General features: G+C 36.6%; 1 protein-coding gene across 5 annotated transcripts in view; it reads right to left on the reverse strand.

The window, feature by feature from the left end:
- Pcdh15 (protocadherin related 15) overlaps positions 1-23,666 on the reverse strand; it is a 678,164-nt gene that overhangs the window by 116,174 nt on the left and 538,324 nt on the right. For all 5 annotated transcript variants that reach the window (XM_027394186.2, XM_027394188.2, XM_027394187.2 and 2 more), the window contains 2 exons: positions 11,639-11,779; positions 10,172-10,284 (listed from right to left, as the gene is read on the reverse strand). In XM_027394186.2, the coding sequence (XP_027249987.1) occupies positions 10,172-10,284; positions 11,639-11,779 (254 nt within the window). The remainder of the gene's footprint in view (positions 1-10,171; positions 10,285-11,638; positions 11,780-23,666) is intronic.

Genomic DNA, 23,666 nt, shown 5'->3' on the forward strand with positions numbered 1-23,666 from the left:
GCCCTCTCCATGCAAGGTTTTGCTCTGTCATTCACAGGCTTTGTGCATGCTGTCATAGCTGCTAATAGTTTGTATGTGCGGCTACTCTTGTGTCCAGAAAACACTGGTTATTTGTAGTCATACAAACCCTCTGACTCTTACACACACTTTCCACTCATATCCTTCACGAAGATCCCTGAGCCTGGGAGGAGGGGTTGTGACATTCCATTTACGGCTGAGAATTCCATTGTCTTTCATTCCTTGCACCTTTATCAGTTTTGGGTCTCCGTTGGTTACTATCTACTGATTTAAAATAAAAAGGGGGGTTTCTCTGATAAGGGTTGACAGAGGCACCAATCTATGGGTATAACTACAAGTCATTAGAAGTTAATTTAATACTAATTCCATTTAGTAGACTAATAGTAGGAGGTCCTCTCCTAGGGCCTATTTTCTGGATAGCCACAAGTTCTTGGCCTGAGTAACAGCATCATATGTGGGCTTCTTCTTATGGACCAAGATTAAAATCCAATCACAAAGTGGTTGGCCACTCCCATGACATGTGGACCACTATTGCACCCCTATTGCATTTGTTGCCAGGCTAGTCATTATTATAGTACACATAATTCACACTTGGGGAAGACTGATGATTGCTTTTTCCGTACAGTAGCAGGCACAGTACCTTCCCCAAGCCTTATGAAAGTTAGTTAGTAGGGATGAAACTCCCAGGTTAGTTTGAGCATGTTTTCTCCATGTTCTGTGACTTAAATATGTGATATCTTCAGGCACAGAGGAACCAGGAACTCCTGTAAAGTAACCCAATAGCAATGACAATGGCCTGTAGTGTTTAGGGGTCCACTGGACTTCTTGTATAGTAGCTCAAAAATGAGGGGTCAATTGGGGTACTGCTCCCCTGTTATAGGGTAACTCCATTTAAACTCCTCTCATCCATGTGGATGCATATGTTTTATAGTAGGAAAATTAATTATTGCTTTTTCAAAAGGTCACTAGTTATTATTAGTGTTAGTTATTCCTCCCCTTATTCCTTGATATGCTCCACTCTCTCTCTCCCACCCCATTTAATCCTACTCGTCCCACTACTTCCCTTTATATCACTGCATTGAATTCCCTGAAGCCCCCTCCTTACCATGGCCCCTTACTAACTTCCTGATTCCTGTGGGCATTACAAGCGAAATGGACATATCTGAAGATGAAAGTTAGCATTCCATTTGTTTTGTTGAAAAAGAAAACAAAAGGTTAAAATTGCATGACATGGAATATTGCCTTTCTTTTAGCCCTGAGTACTTTAATTTCCCAAGAAGCTTCATGCTATATCATCCCCGTTTCCCTGCCTTGCTGGATAATGCTTCATTGCATAATGGACCAAAACAGCAGTGGTTTTTATTGAGAAGAAAATTGATCAAAATAACTCTAAACTTACTGTTTTAAATAAATCCTTGTAAATAAAGTATGAACCAGAAAAATTATTAGCTTTATAATAATTTATGTGTAAGAAATGTACAACATAATTTTTCTTAGTGTCATAAATTAATATGTGTTTAACATTTCTAATTGTTTGGGAAAATACATAGTGCATTAATACTTTTTCAAGCAAATGTTTTAAAATATCTGAGTCATCTAGATAATAGCTATATTAAAATAACATAATTTGTAGTATCCAAATGTTAGAGCCCATTTTTACAGTATAAATAGAGGTGAAATAATTATTTCACAGTTTAAAAATCAAGGTTTATATTTGGGTTCAAGAAACAACAATAAAAGTAAATGTTATGCATGCTGAACAAAGCTCCTAATTATTTTAAATGCTGTGCAGTTTAGGGCATAAAAGTGTTTGTCAATAGATGCTATAAAAGTTCAGTAGTTCCAATCTGGTTCTATTGCCCTCCTTCTAGAGAGAGACAAATCTAATTTATTTTGACATGCTGGAATTCAATATATTTGCAAATCAGTACCAATTAAGGGACCATTTTTATATCTGCTATGAGAAAATTTAATGAAAATGAGGAGAAGTAAACACCCAATGGAACTCCTATTATTGTAACCTTGTGGTAATTGTGCCAGAGTGACCCAATTACACACATTTAACTGAGAAAAATAGTGCCAAGACAGGGCTGTTCAAAGATACTAGCACACCCCATGATTCTGAGGATGGATTATAAATAATAACATGAGTCAAGGACCATGTGGGCAGAAGCTACCAGAGGTTTACAAGACACTTTCAGCATCAGGAGGTGAGAGTAGGAACCCAAAGAATTTCCCAAATTATTGTCAAGATAAAAATGTCACCTAGGGAAACATCCATGTGTGTGTGCATAGTGTGTGCAACTTAGTAAGCTTGGGGCAATATCACATGACTTGGAGTCTAACACTCAATAGGTATCGAGGTTTCTAATTTGTCCCATGGCAGCATGGGAAATCATCTGCTATAGACTTACCATGGACAGAAGAGAACACGGGAGGAGATGTCCAGGCAGCATCCAAAAACTCTGTGGCCATCCTGAACACCAGTAGGGTGCATAAAGTGAGATGATTTAACAGTTTCCCAGTTTGACTGAACTTAATGAAATTGTCTTCCAGCCTCTTTGATCTTAGCTTCATTGTTCCTAAAGCTCTACTAGAAAACTTGACATTGCACATTGTTTCTGTAAAATCTTTCAGAAAAACCCTTCTTGCCAGATTTATGGTTCAGGACAATGGCACTGCCATTGACCAGGGAGGCATGCTTTGCCACAGGTTCATTAGGAAAAATACCTATCTATCCTATTCTTGGCCCCCATACCTGGTTATTCTGTTTTATGGGTTCCCTGCTTCACATTGTAAAACTGCCTCTACTAGTGAACATGGGAGGACCTTTCCAGCACAGCTTTCTCTTTAAAAAAATCATTTATTTATAATTTATATATGAGTGTCCTACATACCAGAAGAGGGCATCAGAGCCTATTATAGATGGGTGTGAGCCACCATGTGGTTGCTGGGAATTGAACTCAGGACCTCCGGAAGAGCAGCCAGTGCTCTTAACTTCTAAGCCATCTCTCCAGGCCCCCTCTAGCATACCACTTAATGAAAACCCCCTTCCCATGCAATGTGGAGCTTAGATTGAGTTCTGGCCTTCTCCTTTATCACAGTAGCTTGTTATCTCTTGTGTGATCAATATGCTAAGCTTGGTTTGTTTGTGTGTCCCTCTTTTCTTGATAGCAGCATATGTAAACACAGTTTGGATCAGTGCAGGTTCTATCCAAGAAACCCATGGATCTTAAGAAACAGCCCATGGCTATTTGAAACCTTGACATTGATTTATACTGTGATATGTAACTTACGCACATAGGGAGAGCCTGTAATAAGCCAGACTCCATTCATACATAGCAGGAAACAGGGCATCCAAGCCACAGGGCACATACCACCAATCAAAAGTGTGTCGAGAGAGATTCTAGTAATCCTATGATTCAATTTATCTGTGACAACCCTTTTGTGCCCACCACTGCAGCTTAATACAGTGTGTATCTCTTTACATTGAAAAGGACTGTGCCTTGGGCATTGTAAAGATAGAGTAAGCAGGAAGTTTTACCCTCTCATTTATGATTGCAATCTAATTAGTGAGACCAGGCATAAATATACCTTCACAACTTGTGTCTGAATTATACCTTCATCAAGTGACATAATAGTCCTTGTTTTATTCTTGTTTGCATTTGCCTGATATACCTTTTTTCCTATCATGTGATTTTTATGCATGTGATTTTGTTTTCTGTGCACTGTTTAATGGAACATAACTATGTTTTAAAATTTTACAAGAAAAAAATGAATTAACCCCTCAGGAGATGAATTATATGGCATAGTTACTGAGAACCAGGGAAGACTGAAGAGGAAAGACTTTATTATAACCTGAAAGTAAAACCATGTCTTGATTGTGAATCCACACTCAGTGGGAAGACCTGACTTCAGTTCTGAGTGGTAAGTATGGCTTTTTCTGGTCAGTGCCTTTCAATTCTTTCACAAATAAGGCCCTTCATATTGCTCATAATTGTTCACGTCAGTTTGGCCCAGCTTGCATCTCCAGGCTCATCAAGTCAGAACTATACCTTCAGAGCCCTAAAACAGGACACTCCACAAAGAGAGAAAGATGCCATCTGTTTAGCTGTGAGTAATGAACTCCAAATGAGGGGAACAACAAGACACCATAAATCATCTACAAATCAGAAGATGCAAGGAAGTTCAATCCCAGGAGGCAGAGAAAGTGTTTGGATTCACTCTAAATGCCCCAAGTCTTTCCCCAAATACAAAGGGAAACTCTCTTGTGTCTGAGGAGGAATGAGTTGAATAGTGACAGAAGAAGATATGGCACTTTATCTTCAGGGAATATGAGATTGCACAAGGGACAAGAGATCTACACTAAAGTAGAGCAGCTTTAGCCAACAAGTAACACTCTCTGTATTTGAATGTTTACACAAATGTCCTTGTCTTTTTCTTTCTTTTTTTTTTTTTTTGTAGCCTCTTCAATCAGTGCGTTCTCCCTGAATTCATATTCTTGCTGGCTAAGGTCTTTAAATCTGCAAATCAAGGTTTCCATGAATGATAACAATGGCCCTTAATTGAACACAACTGTAATTCTTTGACTAATGGAATCTCATGGGACTTCTGTGAAAACATTCCTTCTACTTTTATCATTTAGTATATGAAATGGCTATCTCTGATTATAAATTATAATTTTCCTCATTTTATAAATTAGAAGGTAGACTATTAATTCTTTATCCAGTTTATACTAATTTCAATCCCCAATACAAAAGGAGTTCAGACTGAGTTTAATTATGAGTTATATGTAAGTTTTACTGTCCATTAGTGATGAAATTATTTCACATTAATCAGTAACCTACTGGTTTTTAATTTTAATGTGGAAATTGTGAAGGTTATACTTTAGTAAAGAGTATTTAAAGTTTGAAAAATATCACGATGTTCTCATGTATAGTTATCTTTTATCTGGGTTTGATATATTAAAATTGAATAATAGTAGAGACAGTAATATTTGTCTAGGATTAGCACAATACTTAAGAAATTAACAAAAATACATTTGGAACATTTGATCTTTTTCTTATTTGCATATAGTTATAAGTTCAATTTTTATTTTCATAGGAACAATACTTTAAAACGCACAGTTTTTAACTGTCTATAAGTATAATTTTAAATTGAAATATTTAATAATAAATTTGACAACATCTCTATCATAAATGAATACCAAAGCACCATATCTATCTATCTATCTATCTATCTATCTATCTATCTATCTATCTATTCACTGTAGTCTTTGGAAAATTTTAAAGTAATTGTTTTTGACTACTTTTTTTGATAAATGGAGAAAGACGCTGCATTTTCCACCCAAAATCAACATTTCCATTTAGCCTGCATGGGTCTATCTTAGACATGGTGACCTTTCCATGATATTTACTCTCAACCTGAAGGCAAGTGAATTCCAGTGTATGCATGATTCAGTGTGCCATCCTCAGATGAAGATCAAATGTCATTCTTCAGGGTGCTAACACACTTGACCTACAGAAGTCAATCCATTCTTGGGTACCCATCCAACCTTAACTACTACCAGGATTATAGTATTCTTGCATAGGGTAATGGAGAAACATGTTAAGTGAACTTTTCATGGCAAGGCAATTAACTTTCCAAGAGATGCTAAATAATGAAAGACAGAAACCCTCTCATTCAACATGAACATGTTGTAGTTTAGGTTGTATCTTGGGGCTACTGCCAGAGGAGATACATCTGGACCACATTTTAAGGATTACACTGGAATTTTACGTGGTATTTGTGTATAAGGGATGTGTGTTTCCCCATCAAACTGCAGTTAATGATGAGGGCAGTAGAGACACAGAGATGGGAGATTTTTACTATAACCTGTCGATGACCTGATTGTCAAGTAGACACTCACTTAAGTGAGATGGTACTCATTTCAATGTGATAATAAAGTCTGGGATATTGTAATGTTTTGGCCTAATATTCCCTATCTCTTAACTTGGGTTCATATATTTCTCTTAAACTCCCCCAGCCTCACCCCTGTTCCCTTCCAATCCTTTCACATGGGAGTTTCCTCTAAAGAGGTTGTTGCTTGTAAGTGTCAAGATAAATTTATTGTTGCAGGACTTTATTATTTTGATAAATATAAGATTATTTCAATATATTTATGATTAATGAGGTAAAGTTTTAAATAGAAATTTAATGGATATTAATATAGACTTTAGATATACATATTAAAGTAGGCCTTATTTATATGCTTGTATATTAAAATGAGTAAGTTGGATATGTTTAATACATATTAATTTATGTACATATTCCATCTTAATAACACCACCAATTACATGGAGTTTTCATTCCTCAACTGCTCAAACCATGTCAGGGTACCTCCCTACCAATAACTGTCATTTTTTCTCATATAACACTTTTAACTCAGTTTTAGTCATATTACTTAGAAGAGAGGTCAACAATGAAATGGATGATGGCCCAAAGAGGATTGAATCAGAAAAAAATCTAAGAAAACGAATCTAATCACTGTAGTATTGATGTATGACCAGTTCCGTAATCTTCACATTGGTTCCAAGAATGAAAGGGGCAAGTGAAAGATTTAGATGGCTTAGGCCAGTGAGTTGCCTCAATGGGCAAAAATATTCACTTTGAAAGCCTGAGGACTTGTATTTGATCCCTAAAGTCCACCAAGAAATGAGAGGAGAGAAATGATTTCACAAACTTATTGAAACATACACACAGTGACAGATGTGTTCCTTCCACCATAAATATATGCACAGAATAAGTAAAAATGAAAATAAAAGTACCCCAGCATATTTAACCTTGTAGCAAGGATTTCAATTAAACCAAATAATAAATTGTCAGGTCCAGTTAAATTGTGGGAAATGGTTTAAATAAAGATATGAGGACACAAACACCACACACACACACACACACACACACACACACACACACACACACACACACACACACACACACACACGAGCCTCAATATAGTCATGCTGGTGTGTTATGTCATTGCAAGTTTAATCTTGTTTTAAGCTTGGTTAGACTGAAACATCCTGGGAGAGAAGAACACACTTCAGGGCACGACTCTTGAGTGTAATCATAGAGAGGATTCCCTCCCTCATGGAGAAAGGACTATCTTGAAAGTGGTTGGTACTATCACACAGACTGGGGATCCAGCTGGAACTGAAGGGTAAGGAGAGGGTCCCTGTGCCAGCTTTCTCAAATGTCCACTTCTCGGCTGCCACAAGCTGCACTCATTCCCGACTGCCAAGTGAAACAAGTGTGTGGCCTTTAACTGCTCCATCATTGATGTCTCTGAGTTTCCCTTTTGGGAGACTGAGTGATCCATGTCACAGTTCCCATATACATGAAATAGTAGGGTTGTGGAAGATGGTGCCATGATTGTCAAGAATTCAGTTTAAATTCCTGAGATCTGAGATAAGTGAATAGTTCATCTTCAAATGCTGTCATTTGTTGGAAATAAACTTTCCACTAGGAACTGAGACATTAACACTTGAATGGAGACAGTCCTGAGACCTAAAATAACAGGTATTCCAGCTCTCACTGTGAGTTTTCTTATGACATACTGTTCACATGTAAACTCCGAGTCCACACCACAGGGCCAGAATGCATACACAACTTTGTATCTCTGCAAAATTTGACTTGATATGGATTTGTGTTTTCTTCCACCAGGAGTGACATCAGTGCAAGGCATCTTCCAGGCAGTCACAGATTGATGCCTCTTTGCCCTCTGGGACTGATGCACAGACTGCCAAGGCAGTGAATGGATTTAAGAGTAAGAGAACAAAGGCCATAAGCATCTTACATGTCATGGTTCTGGACCAGAAAGCAGACAAGATGGCCTTCAAGGTGTAATGGTATTCTGCCTTGCCAAGTGAACTTGTGGTGGTGGCCACACCCTTTGGCCATCATTTCAGGTACAGATATGATCCTTTATAATGTAGAAGAGGGGCTGGCTTATGTTTTTTGGATTGGTTGCGAGCATAGTAAGGGCAGAGACTGCATCTTCTGGAGCAGGAAGACCGCAGTGGTTATTTACTCTTATCTATGTTAGTGCTTCCTTAATAAATACCAATTTGTCATTTATCTTGGGTCTGGGGGACTCATTTAAACCTCGCCTTCATTAAGGTAGTCTGAAATTGCATAAGAACATTGCCACAGCTAGCAACTGAAAATACAGTGACAAGAATCATCCTTATAGACAATGCTTTCAAAAGAATCAAAGCAAAACAAAACATGAGAAAATCTTGTAGCATGAATGAGAATGGCTTTCAGTATGATTATGTGATGACTTCTTTCAAATCAATATAATGTCAATTTATATCACTGGAAACGGTAGTCCCTAGTACAAAACACAATTATAAATTTCTTATCTTCTTTGTCTACCTTTGTCAACAAGTGGCCGACAGGTTTGCCCTGTGTTTATTCTGTATTTCAGGTATTCCTGGGTGGAAAGGTTCCACCAGGCCAACATAAGGAAAAGACCATTCAGTGCCACATTTTATTTCTAAAAGTACAGCTCTGTTGCATGATTCCTGATAGCAAGTGTACCTAGGAAACAGTTTGGTTGTATGTTCACCAGAAAGGAGAAAGGACTTAGGGGACTCCAGAAACACTACCACGAGCATGCCCTAAATCAACAAAGCTGGAGAAAGTGCTGAGGAGCTGGCCTCTTAAGGTTTTCAAAGCACATATTCTAAATGCTTAAATTCAGATATTGACATTAATCACAAAAGCAGTACCTTCAGTTCAATTTACTACTATTGTCTTTTGTTTTTGAAACATCCTGTGTATCTGGTAGACAGCAGTAACAAATTCCACTGAGTGCATATCAACAGTAACATTGAATCTCATGTAGCAGTCTATCAATAACCAATAAGTTACAAGATGGCTACATCCCCTTTCTGATTCAGAATAACAAAGAATTGAGACAAACAGAGAGACTCTGGAGCTGTTAGAAAATTCTTGAAGGTCAGAACCTTCTTAAAGGTCTTATGACTGCTTGTAGCACCAGATAATTGGCAATTCTTTGTTCTCTAAGTTAATAATTCTATTAATAGAATCTATTTGTACTTGGTCTTTATATTCAGACACAGTAGGAAATGCTAAATTATTTACTGAGCAAAACAGTTGTGTTTTTCAAAACTAGTACTGAACAAGGACATATAGAAAAGAAAGCTAAGTGAAAAATGTCTAGATTCTTATTATGACCTTGACCTCAAAGCTTCAAGCTTTTACCTGAAGGAGCCCAAGCTCTTTCTCTGGGCCCCAGATTGGAACTTGACTTGTTCCCTGCTAGTACAGGTGTTTCTCAGATTCTCAGACAATCATGCTGATTTGTGTCTCCTTCAGGTAAAAGCTTGATTAAGCCTCGGGAAGAGTAGAGATTTCTGATGGCAACAGAATTATAAACCATATATATGTATGTGTATGTCACATCATATATGTGCACATACTCCATGTGACCACATAATGAGAGTGTGCAAAGAGCTGACTTTCTTTGCCGTGTGCAGACATAGCAAGGAGGCATTTCTAAGAAAGACTGGGCAGGAATCTGATTCTGATGATGCTGGTGCCCCAGAGAGTCTTGGGAAGCTAGCCACCATGACTATAAAAATGAATTCTAGGATATTTCATTTGGTGCCAAGAGCACATGAAAGAGAATTCTGGCCAGCAATACATTTCTAACAATTTCCAACTTTCCCTAGACTGTCTCAGATCACTGTTTTTTCCTTAATTATTTTCTTGTCACTTGATGAGTTGTTCTTGCTGTAAATGTTGCTGTAGATCATACGTCAGAAGTGAGGTCACATTGTACTGGCAACAGTGAGAACTAAACATTTATTTTTTTCACCACTGGGTTCATTAATGACTTAGAACCATACAATTATATTTCAACATATCTTCTTCATTATTTATAAAGGATCAGTTATTCACCAAAGCATTGCTAAAGTACTTCTGACTAAACGGTTGTTAATAATTGCCTATCTTCAAAGGTTCCATTCTAATTTTAAAATCAAGCTGAAGGTAAAAGCCATCATTATTGGTAAACTCGATCAATTTTGAGAGTACCTCTAAATCACACTAAGAGCTCAGTGTTTTCAAACCTGATAGAAATTCATACCTATATTCCTCTTGGGTGAAACGTGGGATCTCTCCAGGATGTAAGACGAGAATTCTCACGGTGGCACTGCTGGACATCACAGGCTCGCCATCATCAAATGCTACAACCACCAGCTAAAAAAGTGACAAGATTCACATAAAGATTATAAACAGGAGAACATGCCAACACAGACAGCATCAAAGACAAAAATTTTGCTATTTTGTTCCTGGTTCCAGTTGCAGGAAGAAGTAATAATTTTCCTGTTCCTTCCAAAGAAAGCGATATCATGTTAGAATATGCCACATTCTCCCTTAATCTTCATAAGCATTTAGCTATGTAATGTCATTTTTATTTGCCTGAAGAAAACAAAAGTCAAATGAATTACTAATGCTATTACGAAAAAAACCAACTTGTAGAGCATATGGATGATGTTCCATGTAATTCTAAATAGATTTCTACAGCCAATGCTGCCTATAAGAAGAAAACTGTACTTTTATAGCATCAACACACTTAATTAAAAGGTGTTAACTCTGGTTGTATAAACAGCAAAATGATGATTAGCTTACTTATAAAAATACTAATTTTTCCAGTGAATTTCCTCTTAAGTTAATGAGTAGAAATGTTTCTCTCTAGAGAATAAAATAGGCAACCTTTATAGTTAACACTTTATTATGTAATCTCTTAAAACAATTAGTCCATTTAAAATCAAGATCATACACTACACAGTGTGACTTATTTATATACATAAACTGAAAAGTTTTAGTCTCATGAGGTAATACCTATGTATTATCACTGCAATATTAGTTGGTACTTTGCCTTAACAACCATATTACACAGAGAAGTGCTCTAATATTTATGTTAAGGCACGCCAAACATTTTCACAGAGATGTACATTCTTGTGAAAATTATAGGTTATTAATACAAAGTAACTCAGTTTAGGCTAATGGATATTTTTCTTCAAATTTTCTAGAAGCATTATCTGTCAAGAATATGTGATTTTGCTTCTGCAATTATACTTGTGGGCACTTATGCTTGTAAGCAGGTGTACAATGACATTCACACAAGTCATTTCAGAACAATAGAGTTGCTTGCTATTAAAACACAGTAGCAAATTAATGATCAACTATAGTAGAATTAGAAACACAAAGAAAAATGTAATGGTTTTACTGGCACAGCAGAATACAATATAGCCATTAGGAAAGAGTACTACTTGTGTTGGTATGGACAGTATATAATTGAGTACAGACTATCATAATTATTGTAATGCATAGACTCTCATTATAAGATCAAATAGTAGCATCTACTTATGCCAAATATGTAAAATATGAAGTAATTCTTTTATTTTAAAATACAATTTCCAAATTTCCATGAGAAATGATTTTTAAAAACTAAAGTGAAAAACAGAAAGAAAATCATATTGGCAACTGTTAAGCAAAACCCTCAGTGCTAAAAGTCAAATAGATGTCACAAAGAAAATGGCACACTGACCTTAAAAATTGTTGTAGGCTCTTCATTAAGATTGACACGAGTTATTACTCTTCCAGAATCTTCCTCTACATCAAAAATGCTGGCAGGATATGGGAACTGCACGTCATCCACTCTATACCTCACCCGACTTGCAGGCAAACCCTGAAATGAAATAATTGATCTATCAGGATGGAAGCAAAGAGCATCAGTGTAAATAAGGTGACTTTTACAATAAATGGCTTTGTAGAAAAGAGAAATTGTCATGATTCCACGCACTGTGTTAAAATGTGACAGGATATTTCTTTTTTTGTGAACAATTCAACCCTAACCAATGAAGTGTGTTACAATTAGGCTGTGGTAAAATGATTTTTTGGAGGGGAAAAATTAGTATATTGCCACAGCCATCTTTCCTTTCACTCCACATCTTGTCTGCCTCCCTAAACACCCATTGTCTGTGAATATTTTATTTTCTGCCACAGTTGTTCCACTTTTAATTATGCTCATATAAATCCAGAACACTGGTTTCTTTTAGCATCAGCATTATAGCTAAATGGCTGCACTATTACAAAAGGGCAAAATATCAAAGCCCGAGAATATTCAACGATCCCTCTATCCACTAATAATCAACAACCAACTGTCACTATCATCATGATTCCTGTGGACAACTCATACACTGATTTTTGTCCGTCTTTTACAGCCACCTTTTTTTTTTCTGTATTGGATATTGATGTGGTTTGCTGCTTCCATTCTCTTAAAATTGTCTTCAAAATATAAGCACTCTCAGCTGCCAGTGGTAGCCCACACTTGCAATCTTAGTGCTTGTGAGTTCAAAGAAAATCACTATGACTTAAGAGGCCAACTTGTGTTACCTGGTGACTTCCAGGACATTCTGGAATGCAGAGTGAGACCCATTGTCAAAATAAAAAACAAACAAACAAAAAACCCAAAACTTAGAGAGGGAGCAGGAGTCAGAGTGTACAAGTGAGAGAGAATTCATTCTCATAAAAGCTGTTCATAACCTTCTAGCGCCTTACATCAAACACACAAATCTAGACTCCTCACATGGGGATAGCAGACGTTAATAATGTCTCATTGTTTTCCTACCTAGTTTGAAATTTCTATTCATTTTTGGCTCTCAAGTTATTGCTATTTATGCTTGGATACCTTTGTTTTAGTCCTGATACACCAGTTTGACAGACTTCCGCTTTTTGAATTTATGCTCATGATTCCCTGGTCTGTTTAAGATGTGCCCCTAAGCTATTGTTATTCACCAGTCCTACCTGGGATTGTTTCACACATTTCTGTTTACTTCTTGTGATAGAAGTAAATATGAAATATCCCCTACAGGCTCATGTTCTGAAATATTAGTTCCCAACTTGTGGCAGTTTTCCTGGTGCTAAGATCATAGACACGTACCATCATGCCTTGCTAAATGGTCTTTCCCTTCCTTTTTTAAAAATTAGAAATGGCTCTAATCTCAATTAATTGATGTTACACTTTATGTGCTTATGGTTTTTCTACCCATTTATATCTGTTCAGATACTCGCATTCATAGCTCCTTACATTCATTTTTGAAGATGGCAGGGATAATGAGAGACAGACAACTTTCTTTGTGCTTATTGTATGCTTATGATATTCACTATGGGTTAAGAAGTGATGATAATTTTATCTTATGCTTCCTAAGTTAGAAAAGCTTTCAATAATAAAATAAAATATGAAACAACTTTAAATTACTTTGAAGAAAACAAAGTGACCCAAGAAAAGTAAAACTATGTATGGAAAGCACAAAAAACAGTTTAGTAATTTTGTAGTGGTATATATTCTACTAAGGTTAAGTTCTTAGTTTTTATTTTTTTGTATTATTGATCAATTCGTTATTTTTATATCATTCCATGTATTTGGATTTAAAAGTTAGTTAAACTTAAAAACAAAACAACCCTAAAAACTTGACCTTTTCTAACAGAAAATAGTGTAAGGTATGGTGTTTGAAAAGGTGATAATTTTAGTTTTCTACTTTGATTTTAAAGTAATCAGGGCATCCTAGTAAAATTTATCTGACAAAATTTTGGAAATGTGAGCCTTGTGAAGCAAAAATCAGGGCAGAATATAGGTTTTTTTTTGTCATCGATATTGACAAATGTAAAAAGGGTTATCACACAAGCAGTACTTTCAAATAGCTTGATCTTTTAGATGATGAACCAGGGCTTAATTTTTTCTGTCATAACTCACCCAACACATCCCCCTACACTACACACACACACACACACACACACACACACACACACACACACACACACAGACCAAGATTCAGAGAACATCATGGAAGAAGCAGAGGTCAGGGAGAACTTGAATGAAACAGGGTCTTCTGGATATGACAAGAGTAACTAATAAATTCATAAACTCACAACAATGGTTGCCTGCACAAGATCAAACCAAACAACATTCCAGTATTGAGGTGGAGGGATTTATAAACCCTATCCATGGTTGAGGAGCTAATGACAGCTGATGGTTATTAGAGGAGGAAAAGTCCTTTTTCTTTAGGGGTGGGGCCCCATTGAGGTCAATGAAGCTCCAGTGAATGGCCCTATATCCATGTATATGTGGACAACATAATTGGACTCAGTAAGTTATTTAAAAATGAGGATATAAAGTTAGGAGGAAGGGTAGAACAATAGGTGTTGAATATGGTCAAAATACATTGTATACATGTATTGAAATTCTTGAGGAATATACAGTATATAATAGAATAAAAATTATGCTAAAAATCAAAATAAAGAAGTGATGATAGATAATACATAAATACCATTTTCTGGAATTACTTCATCAGTGAGGAATAAGGCTGTGGTGTGGTTACAGGGATCCCACCTCCTTACTTGTGTATTTTAGGTCTTATTCCTCACTCTATAGACACCTATCCCAAGAGACACAAAATATATTCTGATTCATAGAGTGTAGTAATCACACTATATGTTGAGTTTGACCTGATAAGTTATTTTAAGTTCAAAGTGATATACACATGCACACACATAATATATATATACATATCCATATATGAATCTTAAAATGTCTATTTAAAGAAAACTTTATATTTGGGCAACAATCTGATTATAGTATGTATTTTGTTTGTGCATTTTATGTCTTCTTACATTTTTTTCAGGAAAAATTTGCTCTCAATATAAATTGCTTCATCAGACAAAGTATTCAGTGAAAATCTCCCATGCAAATAAAACAAAGAAACCAAGAAGCAATACATGAAATTTAATTTGATATTCTAAAATGCAAAAGAGATGGTATTAACTCTGCAATACCTTCTGTCTGCTAAAATTGACATCTATAAGCCTGCATTACTATGGACACATTATTGAGTTTTATTTATTATAGATATGCTGACAGTGTAATATGATATACTCCATAGCCTATGGGCCCAGATATAAGAATCTCGTCATGATGGCACATACAGTATGGTTTTCTTAGAAACTGAAGCTCAATATGATTCCACATCATAAGGTAGAAATTATTAATATAGAAAAGTAAATGTAAATTTATATGAAGAAACTATAAGCAATTTGAATTATTTTTGTTATTAGTACATTATTTTTTACTTTAGACTTCCATTCTTATGGGTTAAATGTAGTATGTTTTGACTTTATTATGGTAAAATTATAATTAATTAGTACAGGTGGCAATTGCAGAACTGTGTGAAAGATGTTGCATACATACAAACAGGAGGAATTTCAATGAGACTGTAATGGGCCAAAATAATCAGATTCCTAATATCGCAGGACATCTCATTTAGTTATTCTTTAATACATAGTTAACAAGTAATTACTCAGACTCACATAACTTCCTTTATAATAATGTGATCATGTTATATCAGGAAATACTAAACACATTAGCATGAAATTCAAATACTAAGTAATTTGTTTTCCAGATACATGAAGATTTTTTTTTCTTCCTGGCAAGGTTTCAAAAACTCTTTCTTCTGGTGTGTTTGAAATCAGCATTGTTTTACTGCGTAAGTGTAATTGACTTACAACTGTAATCATGTACAATCTTTCAAACATGACTTAGCACAAAGAATTACTAAAAAGTAGCTAGTAACTTTTCATCATTCATGATGATTTTGACAATTATTTTTGTAATTCTTATGAAATGTTATAACATCCATAAAAATGATAAAGAGGAACTATGGGTCACACTCAATTTATTCCAAGGATCTGTTTTTCATTTTCATTCTTCCTGTCTGTATGTAACACACCACTCTGATAGGAGGGTTTTTCATGTCATATGCCATGTAATTAGTATGTGTGCAGTTGTGGCATGACTATAGCTACTAAAAGCCCTAAGAAACATTTCTTTGAGATTATTTACCACTTAAAATCTTGGTAAATATGCTTATTAGAGGGAAAAATAACCCTCAAGGCATTGCATAACACTGTTATATAACTTGCCTAATTCTGACACATTTGTTAGGCTAAGAGATAGCAAATTCCCTACTTCCCTTACAAAACATATCACATAACCCAGCGGTTGAACCAGGACCAGAGTGGATCATTTGAGATCTTCTTTCAGCTCCCCTAAAATCTTCCTACTTTTAAATGATAAAACAGGAATTTTGGGGACTGGAGAGATGGCTCAGTGGGTGAGAGCACTTGCTGCTCTTCTTGGGATCCAAGTTTCATTCCTAGCACCCAAATCTGGTGGCTCACAACTGCCTATAGCTTCAGTTCTAAGGTTTACAACATCCTCTTTTGGCCTTCATGGGCGCACACACGTTATAAGCTGACAAACATACATATCAATAAAAACTAAAAATAAATTAAAAAATCAAGAATTTCTACTACTGCTGCCTTCATGAGGCTTGAAAGAGGTCTCTCAGGAATATTTTCACCCTGTGTTCACTGGAACTATTACTGTATTCATATCACAGAAACAGCCTAGGTATGTACTGGTGGATAAGCCTGTAAAGATGTTTTCTATATATACAATGACAAAGTGTATGCATATAGTGGAAAGGTTGCCAACTATACACAATGTCAACAGAAAAGGAAATCCTGCCATTTGTAACAATGGGAATCCACCTTAAGAGCATAAAGCAGCTCCAAACAGTTTAATGCATAAAGAAAAATACTACTTAATTCTTCCTGCATGGGGAATGTATAAAAGGGAAAATTTACCTAATTTTATTTGCATTAAGAATCTAAAATAGTCAAAGAAACAGAGAAGAGAGCAGAGGTTGACAAGGATTGGGGCGGGAGAGGGGGGTGTGAGCAGATGTTCACAAGGCCCAACTTTCAGTGTTTTTGTTCTGTTTTCCAGATGTACAAATTGAAGGGCACAGTGGTTAAATAAATGCAGTGGTAACTGTTGGGGGCCCATGTTGAGTTGTTGCTGGTTCACGCAAAACCCATTTTCTTGAAGCCCCAGGAAACTTGCTTGAGTTAATGAACACTCAAACTTGTGTATAAGGAGCCATAAATATCAGGCAATATTAACATGGGAATCAATACCTAATTACATTACTAGTGTGTAGATTATTCCCAGTAGACAGGTAAAAACAAAATATAAAAGTAATAACAAAATTATCTTGGCTTTATATAACTTTACCTGACATAAAATAGTAGGGATCATACATGTATTGCCTTAAGGGGAAAACCATTAGAAGGCTCTAATAGCTTGTCAAATTATGTTTTATATGGACCAACAAAATAAAACCCCGTATTATAAGAAATCAGTATCTATTCTCAGCTAAGCAAAGATGCAACAAGATACACTGCTTAGCAATTAAAGGATCAGTGTGTGAAAGGATGGAGTTCACTCACACATACCATATACTGGAGTTAAGCATATGATCACCTCAGAGTATCCAGATAGTCAGTTAGGATGCTATGACAGAGACCTTCTGTATGAAGCTTAGCAAAAAAAAAAAAAAAAAAAAAAAAAAAAAAAAAAAAAAAAAAAAAAAAAAAAAGAGAACTGTGGGGTATTTAGAGGTAAATTTAATGAAATTTATTTAAGATCTATGTCTGAAACTAAAAGTCATTCCTGAAAAAAAAGCACTAAATAAATTGACAAAAGTGCAATTCAAGTAGATAATGATAAAACAAACTGACCCAGGAATGAGAGTTGTACTGTCAAATAATTTGATACATAAGGGAAGTGTCAGAAGGACCAAGGGGACCCCAGGTGGTTTATGACCCAAGTTGCCAGTGAGCTGTCAATCCACAGAGCAGTGGTCTTTATGCAGGTTGCATTCTGTTAGTAAACTCCTTCACCTTCATTCCTTCCTCGTCAGTGAATATCTTTAATCTGCTTTGAAACACAGGCAATTTCCTCCTCTATCTTTTCAGTCTTTAATATAGACATTTCTGTTCTGCTCTAGGGTGTTTGCTTCGTAAGGAATGAGCTCATTTCCAGCTTTAAGGTTTGCTCTGGACATTCATAGGTCTGTGTTTATTGTCTTAGGTTTCTTCTGGAGTTTCTGCCTGATTCAGCCATTGCTGGCCCTAAAAGACAGCTGAGTCATCACAGCTTCAGATCAAAGCAACTGTTCTATGCACATTTTTATCAACTTTTTATATAACTAGCTTCCCCATTGCAGCTGGAACTCTGGATTGGTATTTGAGTGTGCCTTTAGTACCCTGTAATCTTCAACCTCATGTCCAATACCTATTGTTCTTCTGCCTAAATGATCTTCACATATTTTTGTTGTCTCTATTTGTATTGCTACTTTGCTTTTCTAAATTGAGTGAAGAATATGTCAGCCAGTTTTTCTTCTGGATTTTATTTATCATGTTTTATAGAAAGTCACAGAATAACTTGTCATAATAGGTATCTTTGATTTTTATTACAACTCTTTATTTCTTTAGTAACCTTTGTTTTCTGTATAATAAACTGGGTCTCATAAACCATCTTGCAGATTTGAAGTCTACAAAAGAACTTCTTTTTTTATCTATTTTTCTCTTCATTTTTATTTAAATTAGAAACAACATTATTTTACATGTCAATCCCAGTTACCTCTGCCTCCCCTCCATCCCTGTCCCCCCAACTAACACCCTACATATCTCATACCCTTTATGTTCCCCAGGGAGGGTGAGGCCTTCCATGGGGGGGGCGTCTTCAGAGTCTGTCCTATTCTTTGGGATAGGGCCTAGGCCCACCCTCTTGTGCCTAGGCTCAGGGAGTATCCATCTATGTGGAATGGGCTTCCAAAGTCTATTCTTATGCTAGGGATAAGTACTGATCTACTACAAAGGCCCCATAGATTTTCCAGGTCTCCTCACTGACACTATGTTCATGGGGTCTGGATCAGTCCCATGCTGGTTTCCCAGCTATCAGTCTGGGGACCAAGAGCTCCCCATTGTTCAGGTCAGCTGTTTCTGTGGGTTTCACTAGCCTAGTCTTGACCCCTTTGCTCAGCACTGGATTCCAGTTCAGTTCAGTGTTTAGCTGTGAGTGTCTTCTTCCACTTCCACCAGCTGCTGGGATAAGGCTGTAGGATGGCATATAAGTCAGTCATCAATCTCATTATCAGAGGAGGGCATTTAAGGTAGCCTCTCCTCTGTTGCTTAGATTGTTAGTTGGTGTCATCATTGTAGATCTACAGACATTTCCCTAGTGCCTGATTTCTCTTTAAACCTATAATGGCTCCCTGTATTGTGATATCTCTTATCCTGCTCTCCTCTATTGTTCCCCCAAGCACAGACACTGAGATTGACAATTAATTAATGGGACCTCCTGAAACTGAGAAGCTTCTGTAAGGCAAAGGACACAGTCAGCAAGACAAAAAGGCATCCCACAGAAGGGGAAAAGATATTAACTAACCCCACACCTGACAGAGGGCTGATTTCCAAAATATACAAAGAACTCAAGAAGCTAGTCTCCAAAACACCAAATAATCCAATTAAAAATTAGGGTACAGGATTAAATAGACAATTCTCAATAGAGGAATCTAAAATGGCTGAAAAACACATAAGAAAGTGTTCAACATCCTTAGACAGCAGGGAAATGCAAATCAAAATGACTCTAAGAAACCATCTAACTCCTGTCAGAATGACTAAAATCAAAAACACCAATGACAGTTTGTGCTGGAGAGGATGTGGAGAAAGGGGAACACTCCTGCATTGTCACTTTGGAAATCAGTATGGTGATGCCACAGGAAAATGAGAATCAGTCTACCACAAGATCCAGCAATTCCACTCTTAGGCATATACCCAAAAGAAGCACATTCATACAACAAGGACATCTGTTCAACTATGTTCATAGCAGCATTATTTGTAATAGCCAGAACCTGGAAGCAACCTAGATGCTCCTCAACTAAAGAATGGATAGAGAAAATGTGGTACACTTACACAATGGAGTACTACTCAGTGGAGAAAAAAAAAAAAAACAGTGCAATCTTGAAATTTGCAGGCAAATGGCTGGAACTAGAAGAAACCATTCTGAGCGAGGTAACCCAGTCACAAAAAGACAAACAGGGTATGTACTCAATCATGTATTGATTTTAGACACAGAGCAAAGGATTACCAACCCACAATCCACACCACCAGAGAAGCTAGGAAACAAGGAGGACTCTAGAGAGACATACATGGTCCCCCGGAGAAGGGGAAAGGGACAAGATCTCCTGAGGAAATTGGGAGCATGAGGGGTGGGGAGAGGGAACTAGAAGAATGAGAAGGGAAGAAGAGGAGGGGTGAGGAGGACATGAAGGAGCAGGAAGTTTGAGTTAGGGGAAGAACAAAAGAACTTCTAAAGACAGATTTTAGGCTATCTTTCTTATAACTTACATTATTTAACCATTGAAATTTAACCATTTAATCATTGAAATCATGTTACATAAATTCATGAATGTTCTGGACTTTGCAACACGTGAATATGTTTTTTCTGCCAATTGTGTCTATTTGCATTCATATTAATCCCTGTATTTTTAAAAATTCAACTTCCTGCCTACAGCAGGATCAAAACATATCAAAATACATACATCTGTCTATTCTCTGATGTATTTTGGAAGGAACAGTATGGACATAACCAGAGCCAAGTTATCATTGCCTTCATAGCCAATTAAAGCCAAGAATCCTGGTCACAAGGAGCTGAAGTATTTCTTTCAGAATGCCTGCTCCCTTTTCTTCTGAAAAGATGTTCAGAATAAAAATTCCCATTTAATATCTAATGGAAATCTATGAGTGAACCCTAAAGACTAAGTATTTTGTTTTACACAGTGCCCTGGAAAATGCCCTTTGTGTTGTGACCTTGATTCCTTGATTCGCAGAGTTTCTCTCTAGAAGAAGAAAAGGGTCGGTGTGAATTACATCATGAGGTGGTCCTTCTAATTGACCACATACTCAGACACAAAGTAAGTCTCAAAAACTACATGAAGATTGAAACAACATCCTTCATCCTATCTGCACAGTCCAGATTAAAGCTGGACATTTAAAAAAACAACAGACACACAGAAAGCTTACAAACCCATGGAAACTGAACAATTCACTGCCAAATGAAAAATAGGTCAATACAGAAATCAAGAATTAAAAACTTTTTAGAATTGAATGACAATGAAAACATAATATACCCAAACTTATGGGACACAATGAAAACAGTTTTAAGAGGCAAGGTCATAGCACTAAGTATCTACATTAAAATTTTTGGAGATATCTCCTGTTAGTAACTTAGCTATATACCTGAAATCTTTAGAACAACAAGAGGGAATAACAGCCAAAAAGGAGTAGACAGCAAGAAATAATCAAAGCCATGACTGAAATAAATAAAATAAAAGTGAAAAATACGAAGAATCAATGCAATGAAGAGTTGGTTCATGGGGAAAATAAATAAGATTAATAAACTCACAAAACGATATTGGCATGTTAATCAATGTGATAGAATTGAAGAGCCAGGCATAAGTCCACACACATAGAGATATTATGGATATCTGATTTTTTGATAAAGAAGCCAGAAGTACACACTGGAAAAAAAGACAGCATCTTCTACAAATGGTGTTGGTCAACCTGAGTGGTTAAATGTACAAGATGCAAATATACCCATATTCATCACTCTGTACAAAACCCAACTCCCAATGGATAAAAGACTTCACCATAAGGTCATACACACTGAATCTGATCAAAGAGAAAGTGGGGCAATAGTCTTGAACTCATTGGCATAGGAAAAGATTTTCTGAACCAAACACCAATAACACTAAACTTTCTTAATGTTAATGAGAGAGGACAAATAGCTGCAGAAAGACACTGGACTACAGAAAAGACTTCTGAACTGGATCAGCCGGTATATCTCATAGATATATTGACCTCAGTATGGAAACCAGGACATATGTTATGTTGTGGAAGGGGTTTCACCATTGTTTCCACAGGAGAAGAAAAGCTTTAGATACCATCAAAGTTGATCAAGATTCTGGTCGAAAAGGAAAAACCTCTCAATGAGGAGAAATGACAGGTCATCCACCAAGGTACACCTAACAAAATGTATAGAAATCTCACAAAGGAAAGGGGAGTGTTTTGTTCTTGTCCTCACAGGAAAACCCATCTCTAAGAAGCAAGAAGACACCGAATGTGTAGATAACTAAATAAGAGAGGATAGCTATTGAAAGAAAACTATCAAACAAATGAAAATCTATCATGTGGTAAACTTAAAAACTGTTTCTATATAAGAATCTATTTCTCTTTACTTCCTAGTATCCTTTAGTCCCAGTTCACGCTGACTTTAGAGTTGGATTTCCCTCTCTTCTTCGCTCTTTATCCTACCCCTCTAGGTACCTGTGACCCTGCCCAAATGGGCGTGGTCAGAGGTACAGGTATCCATGTTCTCTCCCTACAATTCTGCATACTACCAGAGGAGAAAGTTAAACACCCAAAAAGTTAAAAACCCTTTGATCTACATTGGTGAACCATTTGTATGATATACTGGTGCAAAAGTGACATAAAAGTTGTGGGAGTAACCAACCACTATCTGATTAGATTGAAGGACTATGCCTGACACTGCTTTGATAGCCAAGAAAATGAGACTAGATAAGCCATGGACCTAGGGGAAAATCAAATACTACTGTTCTGTTGCTAAAGGATCATAACAAGTAAAGGAGCCCTAATGACACTCTGTTATACCTATAGATCAGTGTCTCATTCAGTCTCTATCACAAAAGCTTCCTTTGGAAGTAGATGGGGATAGAGAGACCTACACCTGGACATTGGGCAGAGAATGAGAGACATTGGAATGTCCAATTCTGAGTGGGACATCTTCATCAAAGCTCTCACCTCAGGACTCAGGGAATTCTGTAGAATAGGAAGCAGAAAGACTGTGGGAGCCAGAGGGATGGAGGATACTAAGGAACCAGTGTCTTCTAGGTAAAACAGCACGGACACACATATGAACTCACAGAGACTGTGGCAACATGTACAGGGCCTGTATAGTTCCAAACCAGCTGGGGTCTCAAGTGCTAAAAGGTGGAAGTAGACACAAGCTCCATCCATACACAAGAAAGCTATCCCCAACTGACAACCACTCAGAAAAAAAAAAAAAAAAAAAAAAAAAAAACAGTTTCTCCAAGAGAGTCTCACAGGGTATACAAAGCACACTTAAGGTCAGGCCCATGCCCAGCAGTAGATGGCCAATGCAAAGTGAACTCAACACTAATTTTTGAAGACTTTTGTCTCATTGCTTTGTTTGGCAATTTCTACCTTGTTGGTCTTTCACTTGTATATGAAGGTTGACAATTTATCTTTTAATTTTTTGTGTGTCCCTGGGTGTTGTATTTCTCTTGTATTTTTTCTTTATTTTGTTCATTTTGATCTATTTGCCTGTTTGTTTTTTAAAGGGAAAAAGAAATAAGGCATGAAATAGGTCAGGTGCGGAGGTCGGAAGGATTTGGGGGGTGATGAAGAAAGATAACTGTGACCTAAATATACTGTGTAAAAAAATGTATTTTCAATAAAAACTAACCAAAGATACCCTCTTAATCTTGATACATTGACAGTTTCTAAATAAGACCAGTGATATTTTCCATCTGAAAACAGTATTGTTCACAAGTACTAGTAATCATATTATT

Source organism: Cricetulus griseus (genome assembly GCF_003668045.3).
Source record: "Cricetulus griseus strain 17A/GY chromosome 1 unlocalized genomic scaffold, alternate assembly CriGri-PICRH-1.0 chr1_0, whole genome shotgun sequence".
In the NCBI taxonomy this organism is placed as follows: Eukaryota; Metazoa; Chordata; class Mammalia; order Rodentia; family Cricetidae; genus Cricetulus; species Cricetulus griseus.